This window comes from Carassius auratus, chromosome 6 (assembly GCF_003368295.1).
Source record: "Carassius auratus strain Wakin chromosome 6, ASM336829v1, whole genome shotgun sequence".
In the NCBI taxonomy this organism is placed as follows: Eukaryota; Metazoa; Chordata; class Actinopteri; order Cypriniformes; family Cyprinidae; genus Carassius; species Carassius auratus.
The window spans coordinates 18,547,579-18,572,126 of NC_039248.1; the positions used below are offsets into that span (position 1 = coordinate 18,547,579).

Consider the following 24,548-nt stretch of genomic DNA (forward strand, 5'->3'; position numbering starts at 1 on the left):
TTCTGTAATGGTGAACGACTGATCCCTCTATAGGCCAAGCTGCATATAGTTTGTACAATGGATTGATGTGTGAACATTATGTCATGGAGAGGAGCAAAAAGGCCCTGAATGTGACATTAGCATAAAAAGCTGCTAATGGCCCAAAGATTTAGTTTCCCTAATTACCCTCACAACTGAGCCACTTCATTTACAAACCAAAGGACCGAGGGCTGCTCCCCAACTGAAGAGATTTTAGTGAACAATAAGAGAAGGATAAGGAAATAGGAGAAAAAAAGGTTTGTATTACTCAGTGGGGATGGGATGTAAGAGTGATTGCTATGCTCAATTACATTAAAACTGTTTTAAAGGTGTCCTATAGTGCTTTTTCACTTTTTCAACTTTAGTTAATCTGTAATGTTGCTGTTTGAGCATAAAAAAGATCTGCAAAGTTACAAAGCTTAAAGTTCACTTCAAAATGGGATCTTTTATTGAGCAGAAATCACTTTTCAAAACCTCAACGAATGACTCGTTTGGACTAAAATGCATATTTTCCTGGATTTGTGATATCACAAATGCACGAGACCTGGTTGAGCTGCACTAGAGAAGACAATGAGTGTTATTTCGGAGACATGCTGGCTTTCCCGAAGCAGACGAACTTAGACTGTTTACAATCATCTGGGTTTAAATCACCCTCAAGTTGATTTGATTTTGATGCAAAATGTAAAATCTAAAAGAGGCATGAAATTTCCCAATGGAAATTCCCATTGCCGAGTGGTGCAAATCACACACTGGCCCAGTTAACCAATCACAGCACATTTCATATTTCAGAAGGCGGGCCTTTGTTTCATACAGGATCTATTCGAGCCGTTCATGCCAGACTGGGGAGAGAGGTGTTGTAATGATGTAAAATATGTGAAAAATTATGTATTTTTTAAATAACCTAATATGAGAGCCTGTTTTAGTACACCCCCAAAACAAAATTAAGACCTTGTAAAAGAACATTATAGAACCCATTTAAAACTTTTTTCATTTTGCATTTGCAATTCTTCCTCTGTTGTGTCTTCTTGCCACTCTATAAATTATATAAATAAAATAAAATATATAATAAGCCAAATCCTCTCTGTGTGTCAGTAATTATTTTGTTAAGAGCTTGCAGTATCAAAATAGCTTGTGTCCTTTACTTGTAAGTGTAAAACAGAGAAATTAGAAAAATGCATATGTGCAAACAAAAACATGTTTAATTTTTTTATTTATTACTTTTTTAATGTTTTTATTATAAATATCATTGTTTACTCACAGCATAGCTATATTGTCTTTGATATGCATAATCTGCACCACAACAGAAATTAATCATAATTTCTCTTTGCAATGATTGTAGTGCCTCAAAACTTTGGCAATTGACAACATTTGAAACATGGCAAAATCACATTTTTAACGATAATTTAGCTGCAAGCAGAGTGCAACATGTGGCTGCAGAAACTCATTTTGCACGAGTGTTTGTGGTTATCATACGTTACACGGCTGTCTCTTAAGTGGCACAATTTCAAGAAGAGAAAACAGCAGTCTGTTTCCTCTCTTGTGTGACTGCACACAATTATCTCCACCCCTTTTGACCAAAATATAAACCAGCACTCACTACCTCTGCTTTTTTTTCTGCCTCAGTCAGGTCAAATATGACTTTTACAAAAAATATATTTCTAATAAACACTGAACTTGCTATTCATCAAAGAATCCTAAAAACAACCTTGTTTGAAAAATAACAACAACAAAAACAGCATATGCTGGTAAGATATATTTCGGCATGGCACCTGGTTTGAGCTGGTTTAAGCTGTTCCTGAGCAAAAACTAGTTGCTTAAGACTAGCTTAGGTACATGACCTGCTTAAACCAGCTCATAACCAGTTTATAACCAGCTCAGGAACAGCTTAAAGGGGTCATATATGACATTGCTAATAAGAACATTATGTTGTGTATTTGGCGTAATGCAATGTGTTTATGTGGTTTAAGGTTAAAAAGCACATTATTTTGAAAATTATGTGCATTATTGTTGCTCCTCTATGTCCTGCCTTTCCGAAATGCGTACATTTTTGACAACCACAAAACCAGTAAAACCCATTATAAACTAAGCATTTGTTGCATCAGTGGGGACATAACAATCCTACAGCGGGAATAAAAGCCTTCTTTCTTTGCGTGAGCATTTGGGCGGCGTTATGCAAATCTTCCCACATCGTGACATAGACATGTGCGAGCGTGTTAGAAAGAGCCGTTTTATATTTATACATATCTTCTTTATGCACCAAGAGCTTGTAACACTCCAAAGAGAAAGGGAAAATTGAAATTGCATCATATGACCCCTTTAAACCCGATTATGAACAACTAAGGACCATCTTAAACCAGCTCATACCAGCTGCCATGCTTCAAAACATCTCAATAGCAGCAGGGCAGTGTTCAACAATAATAATAAAAGAGCACCAAATCAGAATGTCAAAATGATTTCTGAAGGATGACATGACATTGAAGACTGGAGTAATGGCTGCCTTCTGGTGAGCATAAAAGACTTCTTCTTACCATCTATTTAAATTCACCAGGGCTCATACAGCTCAACACACACTGAATTCATTCTGACATTAACTAATGCTCCCACAGTCCAGATTACACCCAATAAATAATCTGATATCTGCCAGGCACCATCAAGTGTTTCGGCCACTTCATAGTTTTGTGTTTCTGAATACTCCATTACATAATACAGGAAATGACTGAAGTCTCATGTCTACATATGCATTGCATGAAGATAATTTTTAATGCTTATACAATTTTATAAATAAGATATAATATTTAATATTTATTTGTATCATATCATACTTTAATTTCAGGAGTTTTTCAGCTATAAAAATTCCTGTAAAGAATTTAGTAAATGTAAAAAATACAAATATAAATAGGGCAGTACTGTTTTCTAGAACAAGTGCTTGTTTTTCTGCAGGACCTGTTTTGATTAATGGAGCTTCACTGATGAATTTAAAGAGTCAAAAGGCCAACATGCATTAAAGAGTTCTTAAAAAAAAAAAAAAGCACTTGCCTGACTCCAGGGCACCCGCCTCATTAGAGCAATGGATCATGGTTTCTTGGAAGAAGTGTTGAGAGTCTTTGTGAAGGCAGGGGGCAATTTAACTGTAAGCTGCCTTGACAGGGGAATAATGGGAGAGAAGGGCATGACGGGTGAGAAACTAATCATACCTCAGAAGACTTTTAGAAGGCTCTGGCCATTTTTGTTTCTCTTCTGCTCATCCTTTTTTCATTAAAATAAAAACTATTTATCACCACAAAGAGTCATCAACAATCTTATGAAACAGCAGAAGACACACATCTTCCACAAATAATTTACCACTCAAATACTTGGTAAACCAAGGCACTTACTCTGGAAAAAAAGAATACTGGCTCTGTGACAAATTGCTTTTTGAAGTTCCTCATTTGTAAGTCGCTCTTGATAAAAATGTCTGTTAAATATATAAAGGAAAATGTAAATTGTTTTGTTTTTGTAAATGGTAGGCTGAATATGGAATGGAATACTAAGCTTACTATTTTTGCAATATAGTATGCTAGCAGAGAAAGAGACTTTTTCATTATTTACTCAACCTCATGTTGTTCCAAACTTGAATGAATTAGATTTTTTTCTTTCTCTGAAAAAGAAAAACAATTTTGGTAACTGAATTTTACTCTGGTATTTTACTATGGAAGTCAATTGCTACAATCAACCGTTTGGTTCACAAAATTAATAAGAAACGTCATGAAATTATAATAATAAGAAATGTAGCATATTGATGGCACTTTCAAAGAACAATGCAATGACTTTTAATTTACTGACTTGCCAGCAACCCGCCAAATTAAAAGCTTGCTGAAGTTGGAAAATGATGACAATTTTTATTTTAAAAAGTAAATAATAGCTTTTTTAATGTTCACTATAAAATTATTGTATTTTTATTTATTTATTTAATACTTCTTTTTTTATCTGAAAATATAATAGTATTATTATTTTATGTACAAAAAAAAAACATACATTAAGTCCAACATTATTATTATCACTATTATTAATTATTTTTTATAGATATATTTAATGCTCCTTTTAATGCTCCTGCACTTAATTATGTTTTCGAAACCCAATTATAGTATGGTATGTACGATCATCAGTGATTTAGGTTTAGTGCTGAAAGATTTGACTATGACCTTGTAATATCCTCTGTTCTCACTGGCCTAGGGATCTCACATGGCTGGGTGACTAGTGCAATACATTAAAACAGCCACAATTCCAGGGGCGGAGTCTATGTGGTCTCTGTTTGTTGGTGGCTTACCACACAGAGGGGTTTAGATTAGAGCCACGTAACCACAGCACAATATTGACTTTTGTTTCTCTCACATGTTACTGTGGAGCAGCCTGTGAGCCTGTGAAATTAATCTGCCAAAGGAGAAGATCTTTCTGTTTAACTTCCAGTGATTTATAGTGACAGTTTGTGTAGATTTTCTGTTTCCATGTGACTGAATATCCATAACCTGCTCACAAAATCTGCTCACCCTTAATATGATGTTACATGAGTTTTATGTGAATCACTCTCATCACTTACACAGTGATTATCAGGTGGAGAAAATGTGCTTGTATGCTTTCAGTTTATTATTACATTACACTCAGATGCATGGATAACAACAAAAACAGATTAATTTGCAACTGTAGCCTATGCAGAATTTTACAGCCTTTACATGGCACAATGTTGTCACATAGCATTAGGTTAATCGCATCAGCATCAATTGCAAGCTCACACCTAGATGCACACATTAAATAAAAATAAATGATGGTAGCACAGTGCATACAGCCGAACGCGTGCCATTTTTGGAGCAGGAGGGTTATTGATTATGCAGTCAGTCTGGCCCACACTTCCCTCAGGCCGTGTCCCTCACTGGGAGCCTGCGCTGGGTTGACTGTCTCTTCATCACATCCCAGATCTCTCCTCTAATTGTGTATTGGGAGATGAGCTCAGGCACCCCGCTGACCTGCTGGCTCCACACGACGTGTTAGAAACATGAGGCGGGAGAGTAGAATAAATGTACGTGACAGAAACTACATCTACATTAGTGGGACCTTAAAGCTTCCTGCTATGCTCAGTTTGCACAACATATAGGTTAGTTGTTAGATCACCATTGAGAATGCTGATATGCTGCTGCTTCTTCTTTATTTTATTTTATTTTTTTATTAAATATGATTTTTTTTTTTGTGAAAATGTTTTATTTATTTGCAATTCTGAGTTTATATCTTACAATTTGTCCTTATTTATTGTAAGAATGAGTTTACATCTTGCAACAAGCAAACAAGCTTCCTTATTAAATTAACGAATTAACATTAATTGTTTAATTTTAACACGTATGGGTTTGTTGTTTTTTTTCCAAATCCCAAAACATATTTATTTCCATTTTGAATCCTAGACTTTCAAACTGAAGCCTCTGGACCCAGTTTGTGCAGTATCAACTTTGGTGCAGCTCATGCATAAAGCAATTAGACGTCATTTGTTTTTAGATGACTTCAGTCTACAGAGAGACTGGTACGTGCACATTATAGGGTACATTACTTCTCTCTATATGTCTCATTATAAAGGCCATCCTGACTGCATGGCTGCATTCATACTGTGTCCTAATGTGGCTGCAGAACAAAGTAGCCCAGAATAAATGAGAAAGTTCTGAATAAATAAATAAATAAATAAACAAACAAATAAATAAAAGACTTCATTAGACAAGCCAGTGCTTTAAGTCATGGTAAACTATACAAATACAGCAATTAATCATCAAGGATTACTTAAATTGATCAAAAGTTACAATAAAGACATAAAGAGGATGTTCTGTCTATTCATCAAAGAATCCTGAAAAACGTATTATGTTTTCCACAAGGGCAATGATAAAAAGTGCTATAACTATTCTCACTTTTTGAATGATTGCTTTTCCAAATAAGTCCATTTTTAATATGCACAATACATTTTTTTATGTATATAAATAATTATGAATACAAAATAAAGTTCAGAGGTTATAACCAGCTCAATTGCTTATCATGTTCACAGATAACATAATAAAAAGATACAATAATCCCTTCACAGTTTTATACTGGACAAAGCCAGTTTCAGCTCACTTTTTATAAACCTACTCATCATCAGTGCAGCAACTAGTGATTTAATCGCTCTAGATATGCTACTCTGAGAGGATAAATGTGGTCAGTTTATTATTCTGAGCTATTAGAATATACTAAATGTTTCCTTTTCCAGCCTGAAGTTGCATTCCAGAGCAAAGGCTCTATGTAAATATAACACAGAGGTGGTATGACACATCTACTGCTCCACCAAAACACAATCATGATGCAATGTTTTAGCTATAAGGAATCTTTATATCTTTATAAGCATATTTAAAAGGAATGCTAAATTAGAACTCTTTCTAAGTCTTGATTCTCTCCTTGTGTAACTGTTGAGCTCATGACAGCTAATAACCTTGGAAAATTATGATGCACTAAGCACAAATAACAACATCACAAAACTCTGTCACCCTCCATTTAGTCATTTACTGTAACGCTTACTTCTACACGACTGAATTTGTCACTGAAGTGCACACCACTGTCAGCTGATGTTGAGAGATATCCATCTCAGGCACATTAGAGGCCAGGGGAAAAACCCTTATCACCATCCATACTCTCTACTGGCAATGTGAACCAGTGTCGTTACTAAGATAAACACAAAAACGTCAGAGGCTCCAGGCAGCCTTTGAGACTATCAGGCTAGATATATTTAATTGGATCACAACTGTGTTCTGCACAAATCAAGAAAACACTCCTGGTTCTCGATGATGCACTGGCTGTGAGAGAAAGGGCACTGAAAAAAGCTACGACTAAGAATAGGCATCAAAGGGCTCAACACACTATCTGCACCTCAGCTTGTCAGCTTGTGAAGAATTGTTCTGAAGTTGAAAGTAATGGCAGCGTTTACTTAGTGTCAAAAGGATGGGGAACAGACAAGCACGTCTGCTTTCTGTTCAAGAAGCATGCCATCTTTCCGTGCCAGTGCACAGGTATGACAATGTTGATGAACTGGGGTCTGGCAGTTAATGCGCATGCCACATTCAATCAGCAACCTATACTGGAATGAATGAAGCACCTCCTGGACTTGCCAATAGACTGATCTATGTAAATACAGAGCCTTTTCCTTCTTACTAACCAGGAAGCATCAGCAGAAATTAGCTGATGTTTATGTCAGGTAAATGATCTTCTCAAGTACATTTCTGCATCATTTACTTACGTCATTACAAACCATTTTGCATTTCATTTTTTTTCTGCTGAACACTCACACATACACATAAACTGAATCTTTTTGTCCATGCAATGAAAGTCAGTGGGGTTCAGTGTTATTTTGGACCCCACCAGTGTAATAATACTATATATAAAATATAGACCAACATGATGATATATAGACTTACATTTTGAGGTCAACTACTCTTTTAAAATTACAAACGGAAATGTATGGGAATAAGTTATATTAACCTAGCAATTATTTTAGCTTATTCACAAATTTGACCATTATAATAGGAAGTTCAGAGATGACGCATTTATTCTTTTCTTAATAAAAGTCCTTTGGGCTATGCTTCAAAAGGCGTAATGAAATGTACGGCAGTGAAAGGAATTATATGGATTACAGGAGGCCCAGCTGAAGCACCTGTGTGCACTTGTTTGAAGCTCCACACCCATAACATTAATACAAGCACCTTCTACTGATGATTTATTAAAATATGCTGCAATTCAAACATACACTGTTTAAACATCACGTGTTTGTATTACTTACACATTCATGTTTACATTTACCTGATTAATTCAATGTAATTGTGATATATAGATGTTTTGGGGACAAACAGACCCCCAACCCCTCAGTGAGAACCAGTAGTCCCAGCATGCAAGATTTAATACCTGCAAGGATTGACACTTGTTGGAGCTTGTCTATGACTTATGAGAAAGAAAAACGAGTGAAATGACCTATATTCTCAAATGCCCTGTAAAGAGACTCAAACTCTATGGCTCAGTGAGTGTGTACAGGCTTGGTGTAGGTGGGTTCACCTCTCTGCTTCTGTTCCCTCCCACAAATGACCTTGAATGGAGCATAGATCACATACTTGAACTTGAATCTTCCACAGGTCATCGGGAAAATGTTTCCTCCCCTTAACAGCACACACACACATTTATGTCCATACACATTCGATCTCTAAAAAGTGAAGAAAATGTGCTTTGTATCATAGCGCCATCTGTACTTTCGTGAAAGCTACATGAGTAAATTATATTATTTTATAAAAGTATTTTGATCACTTAAACTGTTTTCTGATTAACTTCTTAGAGCAACGACAACAATCTCCTCACAAAAAGTACTTTGGCAGTACCATGGTGCAGTGATGGTTTCAGATAGCAGTACTATAGTATTTTGATATGAAATTCATGTATTATGGTGTTTATATGGTACTTTAAGGTAGACCTTCTTCCAAGAATAACATGGTACTACCTTGGTACATGTTCAAAAAACCTAACATTTGGATAGGCTTACATGTCAAAAAAAAAAAATAAAATCATGGTAGCACCTTTGTTCTTTATTGCCATTCAAGCAGTCAGATATACAGGTGGATTTACATATTACATTGTTTTACGGTATTAAGACATGATAATCTGTCATTCTGAGGTAAAGAACACAGTTCAGAGTTTGAAATAAACAGCACTGAACTGCTCGTGCCAGCATGAATTCCACCCCCGTTTACGAGGTGTTACGCAAAAGCATGTCGATCTGTGATTGGTCCGAATCTGCCCTCCTTCTTTTGAAGGTAACTTATTAAAAGAGCCGATGGGCGGAGCCAAACTCGGACTATATATTGAGTGAGTACAAGCAAAGGTACCGGGTACGACTTTGTCCTTTTTTTTTCAACATTTAGTAAGGGGACAACATCGCTGTGAAGTCCATAAGGCCCGCTCAAACACCACCGAAAAGGGAACTAAGTAGAGAAAATGTCTGCAAATAAAAATGCTGATGGCGGATGGAAGTCCTTTATCTGGAATTCTGAAAAGAAGGAATTTTTAGGACGCACAGGCTGCAGTTGGTGTAAGTGTTCTCGAGATTGTTCCATTTGCGCCTCTCCTCTTGGAATAAACTCGTTTTTTCTCCTTTATTCGATGTTAATACTGATACGTCTCAACGTTAAAGACGGGTGAAAAGACTACAGCGTGTTTCCTGACAGGAAAAAACTCCAACACCTGTTTGATCAGACCGAGTCGTGACTTTCATTTTCAAAGGGAAAAACGCCTCGCGGTGGCGACTTGCTGTTATTATCAGATTATCATATTAACAGAAAAATATTCTCGTAAAAAAATTAAGCAAACGTTTAAACGGTGTTCTAGTGCATAGAATGTGCCGATATGAAACGAGTTATAGTCATGTAATAGATGCATTGATCCGTGAATGAACACCTAATGAACCACAAGGTGGTGAAAATGGCAACTGAATGAAAAAAAGAAGAAAAGATTGCTTTACACATAACGTTACTGATTTTATATTTGATCGAGGAGGTGTTTTGAAACGAAAAGGTCATTCTGAAGGTCGTGATACGGATGCTATTTTGGTTTGAAAGAGACTGTCACTCATCTGAAATGGTCAGTAGACTCTAGCAGTAGTTGAAGAACAATTTGATAATGTTTGTTCGCCTCTAAAAGTAAAAATATAAGTATAATGGCTGCTTAGTTGGAATCAAAATGGTTTAAGAGTTATAACAGATAATTTTACGTCTGTCAATCTCTAAAGAACATCGAGTTAATTATAATTAAGTATAATTATTGTGACATGAATGGAAACAGTATTTTTACAGTGAAGTGTCAATTTACTTAAAAGCTGCAAGTGTTAGTCACAAACAAATGACATGAACGTGTTTGTGCAGGTGACTTAATACGTATTTGCTGTCCTCAAGGTGACTCAAAGTAATTTTGTCTGTTTAGTTTATGGCATACAGTTACTGATAATACAATTGGTTACAGATAAAACTGATTCCTCTTCCTGCTTGTTTTGTAAATATACATTGCATTAGTGTCTCAGTTGAATGTATGTTTTTAAAGCGGGAAACCATCTGTAGCTGATAGTTTTATCAGTTTTTAACGCGTGTTTATCGCTGTCCTCCTGCTGCAAGATTAACTTGTGTTTACATTTACTTCACTTGCAAATGCCGGTTATTAAAAAGTTACATTAGCCAGTAACCGTAAGTTATAATGGAATGCTTTCATATTTATTAAGACTCAGTAAGTTGTTTAAAACACCTAGTTGCGCAGTGAAACGAAGGGGAACATCTTGGTTGAGGTTTTGGTTGAGTGACATGTGGAATATCATGAGGGAGCCAGTCACATGTAGCTTAGCCAGCTAACTTAGGCTCCCTCTGTGCTTGAAGTTAAACTTTAAAATGAACAGAAACGCCTGCGGCAAGTTTCGTAAATGCTCTTAAAAATTTTACAGTATTAGAATTTGAATGGAATGAAAAAAAAAATCGCAAACGCCATTCAAACAAACCGTGCGAGTTGAGAAAGTATGCGGAGGCTAGCAATAGAGGAAGCGTTTTCACTGACGCGTACGCTTTCCGTAAAACACTTATTATTAGTTTAAAGAGGAGCTTTTGACTTCGTTGTGTCTATTTAACATCTTTCTGTTTTCATTGTTGTTTATTATGTAAAGGTGCTGCTTTGAATGAAAGCTGCGTGACTCACGAACATTTTACACTATTTACTTAATTTAGTGAAAGCAATAAGGAGAACGAAGAGAGACTGAAGGGCAGAGTTAATAGCTGTTGTATTGTTAACTTTTACGGTTGGCAATCTTCCTGAATGTGTGTTTAATAAGCTTTTAAAGCATCATAGGTGTTTAAAACACACAACTTATTATTTATACCCTCAGGGACAAGCTTCCTTCTCTGCCCACACCGAGACCACAACACGTGAAACCATTGTTTGTGGGACTGTATTCAAACTTGAATGTGTTTCCTGTAGATTTAAGAGGAGGCAAAGGTTTATTGCCAGGACAGAAGGAAAGGAAGTATAACCGCGTCATCCACACACGCACAAACGGACCCTTTTGTTCGGTGGGGACTAGTTTGAAGTGGTTGTTGGGGGCCGCTTTCAATGAAGCCCACAGATTGGCACAGAAAGTGATAGACAGGAATGCTATTCTTCAGGTCGCTTTCTGTTGTTGCGTCACACAGGGAAATGTGAGTTTTGAGTAATGTGTGAGTTTGACTGAAGCTGTTAATTCAGTCAGCAAAGATTTCAGGTTTTTTTCACAATTACTACCAACTTTACATGAAATGGCTGGGCTCAAAAGGCATTCTCAGCTTGGAAAATTAAGAGGGCCTAAAATGCCCAGATAAATAATCTGAAAAAAAGAGAACTGTGAATTATGAAACCTTGTTAAATATGATTTTTTTTAATTGAATTGTGAATTAATTTCTATAATAATATTTTAATTTTGATTTTCACGAGTTACATGAGTTTCCCATAAGACATCTGACTAGCTACCGCACTCTTTATTCTTAGTAATTTGGACACTGTTTAGTCTGTGGTGCTCTCTCACTTTAAAGTCATGGTAAAACTAAAGTAGTGAGAGATCTTTTCTTCTAAATGTACATCTGAGTGAAATGTATTATCGAATAAGAAAAAAGTGTTGAGTTTGGAATTGGTTCTTTCCATTAATTGCTGTTTGGATGGAAGCAGATCTGAAAGCAAACTTGCAGATGATTGTTAAAAAAAAAAGCGGTGGTGGGTTTAACCACACCAATTAATTAGAAAATTGTCATTTCACTGGAAGATCAAGTTATGACATTTTAAAAATGGAGGAAAATTTTTGTCACTAAATGCTTTTCAAAACAAGACTGAATGTGGATACATTTAAGCACCTTTATATAAGAGCTGTTTGTGGAAACTCAATGTCATGACTCATTTTCTTCTCGTATATGCTCTGAAACATCCCGTTGTTTCATGCTATATATTTTTCTTTTCAGTCAAAATCTTCATCTTCTACGTAATCTTCTATGGCTGCTTGGCTGGAATTTTCATTGGCACTATCCAGGCCATGCTCATGACTCTCAGCAACTTCAAGCCCACATACCAGGACAGGGTTGCACCCCCAGGTAATGAACCACATTTATTGATATATAAAAAATAACACATACCCAAAAGGGTTCAGAGATTGGGTACGATTTGCACACAAGCACTGTGAGAATGAATCACCAAACCAAAGAGATACAGAATGAACTACATGTACTTTAAAAGTTGTTTTGACTGTCAGGATTTTTGATAAGTATGATATGCGACATTGTAGTTGATGATTTTGACTAACATGGAAGCCATCTCATACACGATATGAACAATGTTTTTATGTCTTGTTCTTCATTACAGTTATGTGGTAAACCTCTTTTTAAAGTGCACTTGAAACTGAGATTTGTTTGTTACCTGGTCAACAGGATTCACAAGAGGGCTTGTCTTGCTTGCTTTTACAAGCAATAAAAGCAGCAGGAACATGTTATTCTTTAATAACGATATGGAAAAATGGAAAGAACAACCTGTTTTGGGGACATACTCGTATTCACACACTCAAACTGTTCCATAACGCTTAAAGTCAGTTTTGTTTCTGCAAACCCTGTGACATTTCGGCAGCTCTAAAGGTCTGTCTGACCTCAGAGAGAGAGGGAGAAAGGGTGGAGGTGGCAGGAGTGTGAGGGAGGAGAAGGAGAGAGACACACACAGAAAGCCATTTTGACCTTCACACTCCCAGCTAGTCTGGCAAGGCTTTCCGTTTGTGTACTTAAAGCATAGTTGTTCCGCATCTACACACTTTGCTCGTCTTTGAACTGGTGTGTCTTGTATTATTTCAGTCTGGGCTGGCGGTATCAAGGTAAGTAGTTTACAACAGGATCAGGGTTTATGGCTAAGCTTATTTTGCACAAACAAAAATGTTTTGCAATTAAATCAGGGGAAAAAGGAACAGTGGAGAGCATTGTACACTGCAGTTTCCATAATTCCTGTTAGGTTGCTTGTTGCTGCACTGCCAGCCATTCGCCACACCAGCCATGCCAGTGAATGTTTGCATAGTGCACACTCCCGCCTTGGCATTACAGTTATCGGTCTTCGTTAAGGCCCAGAACCAAAAAAAGCCTCTGCCAAGAAGAACCATTTCCCCTTTAAGAGAGGCAGCCTGTAAAGTCTAAAAAAAAAAAAACATGAGTAGTAATATATAGTGGAGATCACCATGGTGTGAAGCTATTTGCTGCAAAGAAGGCCGGACATAGAAAAAACACGATGCCTGTGTTCAAGTCCCACCTCCCTTTCAGGGGCTAAAAGTTTCCATTGTGTGACAGAAGCACGTGAGGTTGTGGAGAGGAGGAGGGGGAAGGCTGGGAGACTCTCACAGGCTCAAACCGGAGTCTTAAACATGTATTAAACAGTGTCCACATACATTTCCCATGTCCTCTTATGGATCAGCTGCAGCACATGCACAGAAGGTCATTACCAGTCTGTTGAAACAAAAGTTAGCATTAAGCACAATATTAGGTTTCCATTTGCGTGTTCTCCTCTGCTGGCTCTGCTCACGCCACGCCCCGCTTTTGGCTATACATTTGAGCTGGTGGAAAACTACTGCCAAGCTGGGAATCTGAATAGCAAACTTCCATGACAATGAATGGACCGGGCATGCACCGCTCTTGTAGCTGGAAGGAAAATCACTCTTCTAAATGTTCATTTTTATTGTTAACACCAGTTCTGTCATGACAACTCTCAGAGGGATTGGCATGGCAATGTACAAGACAATGTTAATGTATTTGTTCTTGGCGGAATAGATCTGCTACGCTGCTGCTACGGCACAGCAATTACCAAGACTTGCTACTGCCAATACATCCACAACAGTTTGCTGTGAGCATGTAAGAAATATTTCTGTAGCAAATATAACATGCATGAAATAACCCCCAACAAATCACCTCGTAGCAGATCTATACAGGTGGAGCTGGGGAAGGTGGAGGGTTTCTGAAGCAAGCTGCACTGCTACGGCAAGCCCTAGTCATATATTTGAATGCTGAGTAGTGAGCTCACAGAAGACCACCAATCAGCTGTGCCATGTGATAATAATCTCATTAGGTCAGATTGAGTTAGACCTATCGGACTGCGCCATCTAGAGTTTTATGCCAAAACTCTGTATATGTTGGGCCACATTTAACCTTTCTGCTTTACTTACAGGCTTATCACACTTCCCGCGCCCGGACAAAGCGGAGATCAGCTACTCAATCAAGGAAGAGAGTTACAAGCCATATGTGGATCATATTAAGAAGTTTCTGAAAGCATACGACCCTGAAAATCAGATCGACACGACCAAATTTGATGACTGTGGAGGTACAACAAATTCTAAACTTATCTTTAAGCTATATACATCTAAATAAACCCAAGCTTTTATCTGTATTATTAAGTAGGTAAGCTAAAAAGGGTTCAGTTCAGGAAGTGAACTCCTACCACACTCCCTAGCTCTGTGTCATAAGATTCATAAGTCAACATTTCATGTTTCAGTCGCTGCTTAGGTAGACAATTGGGGCTTTATTTGACCCATTTTACTGTCCTGCATGCCCATGCACTGTTGTAGTAATGACAGGCAAATACAGTTGTATTAGTCAGTAAATAAGTTTTCATGCGTTGCATTGTTCAGAACAACTCAAGACCTATACGGATCGTGGACCTCTGGAGAGCGATGAAGGTGTGAGGAAGGCCTGCCGCTTCGATAGAGCCTGGCTGAAGGATTGTGCAGGGATAGAAAAGAAAGATGAGGACTTTGGCTTTAAAGAAGGCAAGCCCTGCCTCATTGTTAAACTTAACAGGATTGTGAACTTTAGGCCACGGGTGAGTTATCCAGCATATTGATTCACGATCATGCCATCAGTATTAACCTACTTGTTTGCCATATACACCAGGTTCTTGCGAACAATTTTTGTTAGCCCCAGGCAACATTTACCCTAACGTTGGGATTATAACGCACTGCCATTCTTTCTCCACAGCCTCCAAGTTCAAATGATAGCATCCCTGAGCCAGCCCATCCTAACGTTCAGCCGAATCTGATTCCAATCCACTGCACAAACAAGGCAAGAAATACTTACAAAGCATCTTGGTAAAATGGCATTCTTGTGTAGAGATATATTGGTTAGATTCTTTTGTGTGTTTTTATTTATTTATTTTAGTTATGCCAGTTTTGACATTTTAGATTACCCTCATTTAGCATAAAAAAATGCTATTTCGTAACATCGTTTAATGTAACCTTGAGCAAAGATCAAAATGAATTTCTATTTTTTCATACAGTATATTATAACATTGAGACAATATATAGACAAAACATTGTCAAATATCAGCAATAGTATAGTTGTAGATTTGGATTTGTGCATGGGGAAGATACTTTCAATCAAGAAAACAATCAAACAAATGATGCTCTACTGTTTGAGCTACGAGAAGGCATTATTAATTATAACAACAATGGACTCGAATTTGAATATCGGTGCATCCCTATTCTTATCTTTTAAGTCCAAACAAAGAAATGACACACTGATGCAGAACTCCATGTGCCGCAGTGATCTAATACTAATTATGGTTGTCAACAGAGAGAAGAGGATGCAGAACATCTTGGACCGATCGAGTACTTCGGGCTGGGGCCTGGCTTCCCCCTCCAGTATTATCCTTACTACGGCAAGCTGCTACATCCCAATTACCTCCAGCCTCTGGTGGCCGTCAAGTTCCACAACATCACTAGAGGTTACGAAATGCGCATAGAGTGTAAAGTATACGGAGAGAACATCTATTACAACGAGAAGGACCGGTATCAGGGACGTTTTGACATCAAAATCACCATCAACTCATGACCTTAGCTATGGCAATAGCACTTTTATTCTGCCCATTTCAAAACACAGTAATTTCAGATGAATAAACAAAAGACAAGTACAAATTCAATTGGGAAAACAACTACGACAACTAGTCTTGAACAAAGTTTTCATAACATACGGGACCTACACTTAATCTGAACGCTTTCCACTCGCTTTCTCTGCATGTCTAGGGTTAGAATGTAAATTACAGGAAGAGTAGCAATAGCAAAGTATTTATTCTGCTGTAAATGCGAATATTCCGTGAGCCATGGGACGTTCATTTATTACTGTAAATTATAATTCCACTACTGATGTAGCGAGCAGTGTTTCTGTCCCCTGAGTATTTCTGCTTAGTGTGGTCTCTTTAGATTTTATGGAGTGTGCAGTGCAGTAGTCGCATACGATGGTCCTTTCCAAGCCATGATGTCATTTCTGTTGTCTTATGTGAGAAAGCCTTAGCGGTCCAAGGTGTGTGTGTGTGTGTGTGAGAGAGAGAGAGAGAAAGAGAGAGAGAGTTTGAGTGTGAATGTGCATATTCGTCTACTTAAAAACTGAAAATACTGGCATGGTACGCTCTGAACTTCCCAGGTCTGTGTGTGTGTAAGTGACTGCACTCCGTTCAAACCTTTCTTTCCTTTTCTTTTCTTTCCATCTTTTCCATTGATTTTGGGGGATATGTTTTTACATCACCTTTTGACTTTTTATTTGAAATCTTGCAATTTGGGAAACTGGGGCTAATGACAATTCTATGTAGGGCTTTTATTTTCCTTCACTATTAAGTGTAGAACTGTGTGTCTAGTCTGGAGGACTGAAGTGGCCAGTGGTCACCATGGCAACTCAGTGCATTTAATATTTTTTTGGTTTTGTTTTGTTCTGGAGACATCACATGATGTGGTGTTACTTTCTAATGAATGTTTTAGCCATTTTCATGGTGGAAGAATTTTATATTTATGCAGTTGTACAATTTTTTTTTTTCAGCAGGAGAAAGTGTAATGTAATGAATCCAAAAACCAAAGTCACTGGTCAAAGGTTAGAAACCTATCAGATGCAAAGCAGTACCCCATGTAATAGGATATTTTGTTTTGTTGTTTAAAGTTCTTAAAAGTCACTGTTGGACATCAGAACACTTGTCAAGAATTGCATTTGCTCTTGTAATGTTATTTAAATCTGGGTAAGACCTAAGAAGAAATAAATGGACAGACAACTGAGGTATTGTCTTTCAAGTGGTCTTTATTTAAATAACTGCTGGATAGATGTTTCCCACCGTTGCGTCACCCATCTAAAATCTTAAAGAAATACTGAACCTGAAAAACAAATTCCCACAATTCATTTCAAGCTTCCATAATGACACTGACAAAAGATCAAAATAAGACAAAAATAAACTCTATAAACACACTATGTACTGTCTGATGTATGAATTTGCATCCAACTGTCCCAACATGGGAGTCCTTTAAGGAAACCGGTGGCAGTTGAAGAACACTACACAATGTTAACACAACTTTAAGCTTTTTAGATTTCAAACAAAATCGTTGTCTAATTTTAAAAAACACTGTTTTCATTTATCATTTTCATTCCCAGCTACAAGACAAATGTTTCTGTGTTACCTGTTAGACATTTGTGTATGATACCTAGTTTTAATCTGTAAGCAGATCTGTGCAGATTTTAAAAGTAATGTAGTTTATCCCAGCTTTAAAGGGATAGTTCACCCAAAAATGGAAATTCTATCATTAAGTACTGACCCTCATGTCATTCCAAACCTGTAAGACATTATTGATGAAATCTAAGAGCTTTTTGACCCTCCATAGAGAGCAATGCAACTAAAATCCAACTGAAATGCAACTGAAATGTTCCCAGGTCCAGAATGTCCATGTAATATCAGTAGTTCAACTGTATTTTACAAAGCTACAAGTAAAATTACTGTGCGGAAAAAAATAAACTAACAACTTAATTTAACAATTGTTCTCTTCCAAGTGACTGTCTTCCGCTATTATTGAAAGTACCAGGACACATGGGCATGCATTCCTCTGCTCGTAAACAAGGCTCAGCACATGTGTCGTGGTACTCTCGATAATGGTGGAGAATGGGACGAGGAGGAGAAGAACTCTACATGAAGATAAATTAAGGTCTTACAGGTTTGGAACAGGTTTGAGGGTAAGTAATTAATCACTGAATTTTTATTTTTGGGTGAACTAACCTCTCAAGTGCATTAAGAGTCCAATATTTCACACTTTGTTTTTTTCTACTCGCACTTATTTATTCAAAAAAATGGCATAGAATATTGCGTAAGTATATGAATAGGGAGTGTTTATTAAATTCCAATGTCTTACATAAAAAAAACCTGTGTTAATTTGAGAAGCACTTTTAGCACTTCATCAAACCTGAGCATCAGCTCAGCAGCTTGTTTTACTTTCAAACAATTGACTTTCCCTGAATTGTGCCTGTAACGGCAGCCGGCATCTGTGCTGGGCCTCTGTGAGGCCTGAGCTCTTGGAATGTCATGGCTGAGTCGGTCAGCAGGCAAATGATTAACAAGGGGCCATTTGTGCTGGGAGGCTGGACAGATCAGGAGTTGTGCACAACAATGACGTCCACTGGGCCAAACCCACTCCTTGGCATAACAATGGCTTTTTTACCCGCCTGTTTTCCTTCCTGGAGCCGGGCTGGGGATCTGCCTCGGCCCACTGTGGACAGTCATGAGACCTTGATGCCATTTTGTTCTGGGCTGCATACCCATTTGTGGGATCCAGAAATTTTTTTGAAGGCAAACAAACTTCCTCAAAATGAGACTGAATACAAAACGTGACTGTGTGGCTCTTGCATAACATTTGAATGATATTTGCTTGAGCTCACCATTCAGTATCCCGTCATCCGGTAGGTCAGTGCAGTGAACTGCATTCTGCACTTTGTTTTTGCCGTAGAGCAATCATGAAATGGTGGGCTGAAGGTGGCGTGCAATTTCCTGTGTGGAAACAGAACACATGATGCCAGCTCCTTGATGGGTTACAGTAAGAACAATGGAGCATATGCTTTGAACAGGGTTTCCTTGGTAGAACAACTGGATAAAAGCACAGGTGACGACGCATGTGCTGTGATGGTTACTCGTGCTCAACGTGCTGCTAAGATCACATAATGTCACATTCTATCCAGGGAATCAGGTTACTCACACATGCTTGTTCACATTACTGCAAACATCAGCTTCCTAAACAGTCCTCTTTGAGACACTTGGGAGTCACACAAAAACTAAAACAAACTAACTTTAAAAAACTTTATATAATTGACCCCTAAAAAGTGCATATTAGTTTCTCAGAGAAGTACCTTAGTACCCGTAAACAGTTGATGGTAACCACTGACTTCCATAGTAGGAAAAAAATATATACTTTAGAAATCACTTGTTATCATCAACTGCTTGGATACCAACATTTTTCAAAATATCTTATATTGTGTTCAACAGAAGAGAGAACATCATACAGGTTTGGACCAAGTTTATGGTGAGCAAATGATGAAAGAATTTTCATTCTGGAAGTGAACTAATCCTTTAAGTTATTATTATCAACTTTTTTTTTCAGAGAGTGGGTCATAATATCAAAATGATTATCAGTTTATTTGATGGACACTTGGACATCATTTAAATATCAGTGGATCCCAAATGAAAATAAGTTCATTCAGAACTGTGACATTATTTGTGTGAAACCCAACCTTCTGTGTTATTTTTTTTGGTCAAGCCTGACATTAACACCAGGCTGGCAAAGAACAGGCTGCTCTGGGCATGCAGTCATCTAGCAGTCATCTAGCAAAAAACAGCGAAATGGTAGCAGAGGAATACAAGACATGAAAGTGTCCCAGTCAGGACTTCAGACACATAACAAATGGGACTGATTTAGTGGAGTGTAACAGTATAAGTGATTTTAAAAATACATGATAATCTTTACAAAGGTGCACAAATGTTAAACAAATACTCCTCCTTTGCCACTACAGCGTGACAGAAGTTCAAGGGGTCTTGGCTGGGTTTACTTTGAGTTTATATTTCACTGCCCTTTCAACAGAATGTTGGACTAATACCAGGTCTCGACTTTAATTCGTGCTCACATGTGCTTCTCGTTCCGAGCCAACTGGCTAAGGCTAAAATGGAACGTGATGAAATGAAATGTTCCTGAAGACACAAACCCCGGCGGCTCTGCTGTCCTCTGCTTATCTCTACCAGTAGGAAATGTAACTCCCAATCAATGCCCATGAAGGACGGGCTATCTACCTGTAAATAAATTGGCTTTCCTTAGACACACCCTTGAACCAAACAAAAAGGGTGTATTAAGTGACCACACATTGTCATGAGAGAAAGTCTGAGGGAAAATGAGTGTTTTGGTTTCAATAAAGAGCACTGTGTGTGACATGATTCCCTTTTTTAAGCTTTGGCATGTTTAGAGAATCTTGCTGGTTAGTTATTATCCTTATATCTTGTTGACTTCGAAAGGAGCACAAAGGCGATGAAATCCTTCCCTTCTTTAGCTTTATCTACATATAATGTTTACTTTTGATGACTGATGTCATGGAAACAAGTATAAAACATTAGCGAGCTTCATTCGTTTCTTTGCAATGAGTCAGTTCAAAGTGACGATACAGGCACATCCTCATTTGATCAAACACTTCTGACTAACACACGTCTCTGAGGATTTAAATCACGAACAGTTTGTGCAGTACAGCAATACTGGCAGAGACTAAATGGCAACAAAAGAGAGAGAGAAAGAGAGAAATTCAACTGCAACAAAGGGTGCTAGTATAGCAATAAGAAAAAGGGTAACACTAAGTTGTTTTTGTTACACACGTTACATACACTTACTATTATAATAATAAATTATGTTTAATTACATGCAAGTAACCCTTAATACAAACCCTAATCCTAACCATATAGTATGCATTTAAATAATATTACTCAGTACTTAAATGTACAATTATACTGTAACAAGGACATCTTAAAATAAAGTGTAACCAAAAAAGTACTATCTAATATGGTACTTCAGTAGTTTATCAACTAGTATTATGATTAACATCAAAGTACCATGGTATTACCGTCTGATTTACCGTGTTACCGCCACAATGCTTTTTGAAAGAGTGCAAAAGTTTGGTTTTCAGTATGATTTTTTTATGACGTTGGAGTCTCTTATGCTCACCAAGACTGCATTTATTTGATCACAAATACAGTAAAACAGTAATATTGTAAATAATATTAGTTCAATATATTTTAAAATGAATTTTCAGCAGCCATTTAGTGCTCAAAAATCATTATTAATGCTTTGCTGCTTAATATATTTGTTATTGATGAATATTATGTTTTTAGCAATTATGTGAAATAAAAATGATTTTTAATATTATAAATGTCTTTCCTGATCAATGTAAAGCATCCTTGCTTAATCTAAATAATTTACTTAAAAAAATAAATAAATAAAAGAAAATAACTGACCGAATCAAACTTTTGAACTCAGATGTATATTTCATCCAAATATTTATCTTAATAGGACTTAATCAGTCAACTGAAAACTAAAGCATTTACTTCGTTTTAAATAGCCAAATTATTATTTTAGCTCAACTGGAATCAAGCTTTTAGAAAACAAGTAAACACACGCACACACTTGCTTAATTTTCAGTGCTGAGAGAATTCCTGGCAAAGCTGGCTCACTATAATAGCGTTAGTTACCCGTAAGTGACCTGCAGCCACTGATCTTAATGTCACTGTAATGAGTCCTGCCAAGCCCGAACACTGATGGTCACACGCAAACTACAGGCTACGGTTCGAAACAAACAAGCTAAGGGAGTTAATTTCGCCTCTCACTGCCTCTTTGTCTCATGGAACTCCTTTGGGAATAGTGCTTAAATCAACACGTTTGTATGACTGAGATATCCATGCTGGAGATATCCATTTCTGACGGCTGCAGTTTGACGTCAACATTCATAGTGTGTGTGTGTTCGTATTCTAAACAGGGCTGTTGCCAGACACACTGCCTATACACACTAAACCTCTCTCTCTCCACCAGACAGAACATAAAGTAAATGTCAATAGAGTCACACTGACGTAACACTACTGTCTATTTAGACTGAGGAAAAAAATGGTTACCTCACAAACCCTCCTCTCTCGCTGTTCGGCTGATAAAATGGGGCCAGTTTTCAGATAGATATCTGTTCTGTCGCACTAAAAGCACTCTCAGTGCCATGTAAAAGTACTTGGCAATCATCACAAATTATTTAAAACTAAAATAACTGTAATTTAGAAAGACACATTTACACTAGATGGGCAGACTAGCCTTAACTGGTCAAATGGGTGAAAGACAATCTGGGTGTCAGATCAGGTTAGCAGAGTGTACTGTTCCAGACTTTAACTCCTCATATTTAACCCTGTATGTGCCTGATCAGAATGTCAGCCCATCCTACTGCGTCCAAAAGTTAGAGAACAATAACACGTAATGCAAAAGCATTTGCATCAGTTATTTATTTTTATTTTTCGTGTGCATTTTCTAATTAAATAATATTTTACATTGTATATTATTATCAGCATAACAATAACAAATATTTTAATAACTTAATATTTTGTATTAATTTTTCATAACATTCCATTCTTCCTAAAACCTTTTATCTATTATCAAATGAATTTTATATAAGTTTCCAAAAAAATATTAAACAGCACAACTGTTTATAACACTATATATATATATATATATATATATATATATATATATATATATATATATATAGTTTCAAAGTGATCCTTGCCTGTTTTTGTTACTTTGATATATTGGTAGGTACATATTGCTGTTTTTTTATTTTTTTTTTATTACATTGATTCAGGTATGCATCGTGGTGGTTCATGTTCCAAATGTCCAAGGAGTGTCACTAAAAGTTAAAGGTCCCGTTCTTCGTGATCCTATGTTTTAAACTTTAGTTAGTATGTAATGTTGGTGTTACAGTATAAATAATATCTGTATTCTAAATTCTAAAGCTCAAAGTTCAATGCCAAAAGAGATATTTTATTTAACACAATTCGCCTACAAAAAAATGACCGGTTTGGACTACAGCCCTCTGGTTCCTGCAGTTATGACGTCACTAAAACAGTTATTTGACTAACCTCCCCCACATGAATACACAAAAAGGGGGGCGTGGTCTTGTTGCGCTCCGATGGAGAAGAGGAAGAGCTGCGTTTGTGTTTGTCGCCATGTCGTTGAAACGCTGTTATTTTCATCTCGGAGTCCAATCACCTTTCTTTGGGCTTCCCAGGGACGCTGTACTTGGAGATTAACGGTTACAATTTATGTTTAACTCGGTTCCCGAAAATTTTATAGAACAAGGAAGACATCAGCCCGTTTTTATGACAGTGAAAACAGCGGTATACAGATCCAGGTGAATAGTGTGAAAAATACTGTTTTTTTTTTACACGCGAAACATGAACACGTTATATTGCACATTGTAAATACAATCAAAGCTTCAAAAAAGCAAGAAAAATGGGACCTTTAATGCTCTATCATGTTGGAAATATGCCCTACAACAAATTCAACCCTAAACATACTCGATAGTGTTAACAAATGCAAAAGTGATATAAAAACAATTTTTTAATGCAGTTGTGGTATTTTCCTCGTTCCTCGTGCAGATTTGAGCTTTGTCAAACCATAGTTTGACAGGATTCAGAGCTCTTCATCTCACAAGTGCAACTAACTGCAGCGATTCGTATGTGTGGGTACTTTTTTCAGTTTTGCAGAAATGTATTTAGAGGCACGTATTTCCAATGAGCCTATGTTGAAATGCAGCTTCGCCACCACAGAAATAAAGGACTTTTTTTTTTTTTTATAATGGTCACCAAGGCTGCATTTTTTTGCTCAAAGGTACCATATAATGTACCTTTGAGCAAAAAAATGCAGCCTTGGTGACCATAATAAAAAAAATATTTCCCTACAAAAACTGAAATTAGATTGTAAATTTGAGGTTTTTTTAGTGTAGTCATTTAGCTGAATCCGAAGCTGGTCACAAGGTTATAACCTTTTAGTTTACTGTGTACGTCAATGCTGCCTCATAGCTGTAAAAATAGCCATGTTTATTAAATGAGGTTGCAGTGTCTCCTTCACAGAAGGCTCTCCTTTCAAAGCTATCAAAATAGTCAATGTGCCAATCTGCTTTGTGTTTATGTTAATTAACGAGCAACAGATTCCTTTCATTTAAGAGATGCTTTTGTTATCCCATTTTAGAATGGTTTCAGAAGGATCATGTCACTGGTGGAAATTCAGCTTCGCCTTCACAGGAATAAACTACATTTTAAAATATATCAAAATAAATTAGTTTTAAATTGTAATAATATTTACAATTCACATTTAAATATTTGTAATATTTGAATTGTGATTAAATAAAATGTAGCCTGGGAGACCTGTCAGTTATTGGCCAAAATTTTTATATTGGTGCAGCCCTAATAGGTAGTGTGTATGCTAAAAGAAAAATTATAAATGCATTTGTGGGCATGTATTTTCTGAACACTGTCTTCTCATCTATTTATAATGTAGTGTTGCTGGTTTTCACTGAAATGATATCATTTGAGTAACACTGTGCTTCCTGTGTAAATACCTGCTGTTATTGTCT

The 24,548-nt window shown here is 37.0% G+C and overlaps 2 protein-coding genes across 3 annotated transcripts in view; one reads left to right on the forward strand and one right to left on the reverse strand.

Annotated features, from left to right (window-relative positions):
* The first annotated feature begins 8,888 nt into the window (after positions 1 to 8,888).
* LOC113099468 (sodium/potassium-transporting ATPase subunit beta-233-like) lies at positions 8,889 to 17,149 on the forward strand. Its single transcript, XM_026264391.1, has 6 exons — positions 8,889 to 9,127; positions 12,057 to 12,185; positions 14,284 to 14,436; positions 14,744 to 14,934; positions 15,090 to 15,173; positions 15,684 to 17,149. The coding sequence occupies exons 1-6, from the start codon at positions 9,034 to 9,036 to the stop codon at positions 15,939 to 15,941; spliced, it is 909 nt and encodes a 302-aa protein (XP_026120176.1). The 5' UTR covers positions 8,889 to 9,033; the 3' UTR covers positions 15,942 to 17,149.
* Positions 16,947 to 24,548, reverse strand: part of LOC113099484 (uncharacterized) — a 36,866-nt gene continuing 29,264 nt past the window's right edge. For both annotated transcript variants that reach the window (XR_003289464.1, XM_026264392.1), the window contains 2 exons: positions 18,792 to 18,900; positions 16,947 to 17,245 (listed from right to left, as the gene is read on the reverse strand). Coding sequence is in view for 1 of the 2 variants with exons in the window: in XM_026264392.1 (XP_026120177.1) it covers positions 18,795 to 18,900 (106 nt within the window). In the remaining variant the exon portion in view is untranslated. The remainder of the gene's footprint in view (positions 17,246 to 18,791; positions 18,901 to 24,548) is intronic.

Excerpts from the sequence above, each read along its gene's own strand:
- LOC113099468 (XM_026264391.1), top strand. The coding sequence starts at position 9,034 with ATGTCTGCAAATAAAAATGCTGATGGCGGATGGAAGTCCTTTATCTGG. Across the intron at positions 14,437-14,743 it reads CAAATTTGATGACTGTGGAG|AACAACTCAAGACCTATACG; the intron begins GTACAACAAATT and ends TGCATTGTTCAG. Across the intron at positions 15,174-15,683 it reads CAATCCACTGCACAAACAAG|AGAGAAGAGGATGCAGAACA; the intron begins GCAAGAAATACT and ends GGTTGTCAACAG.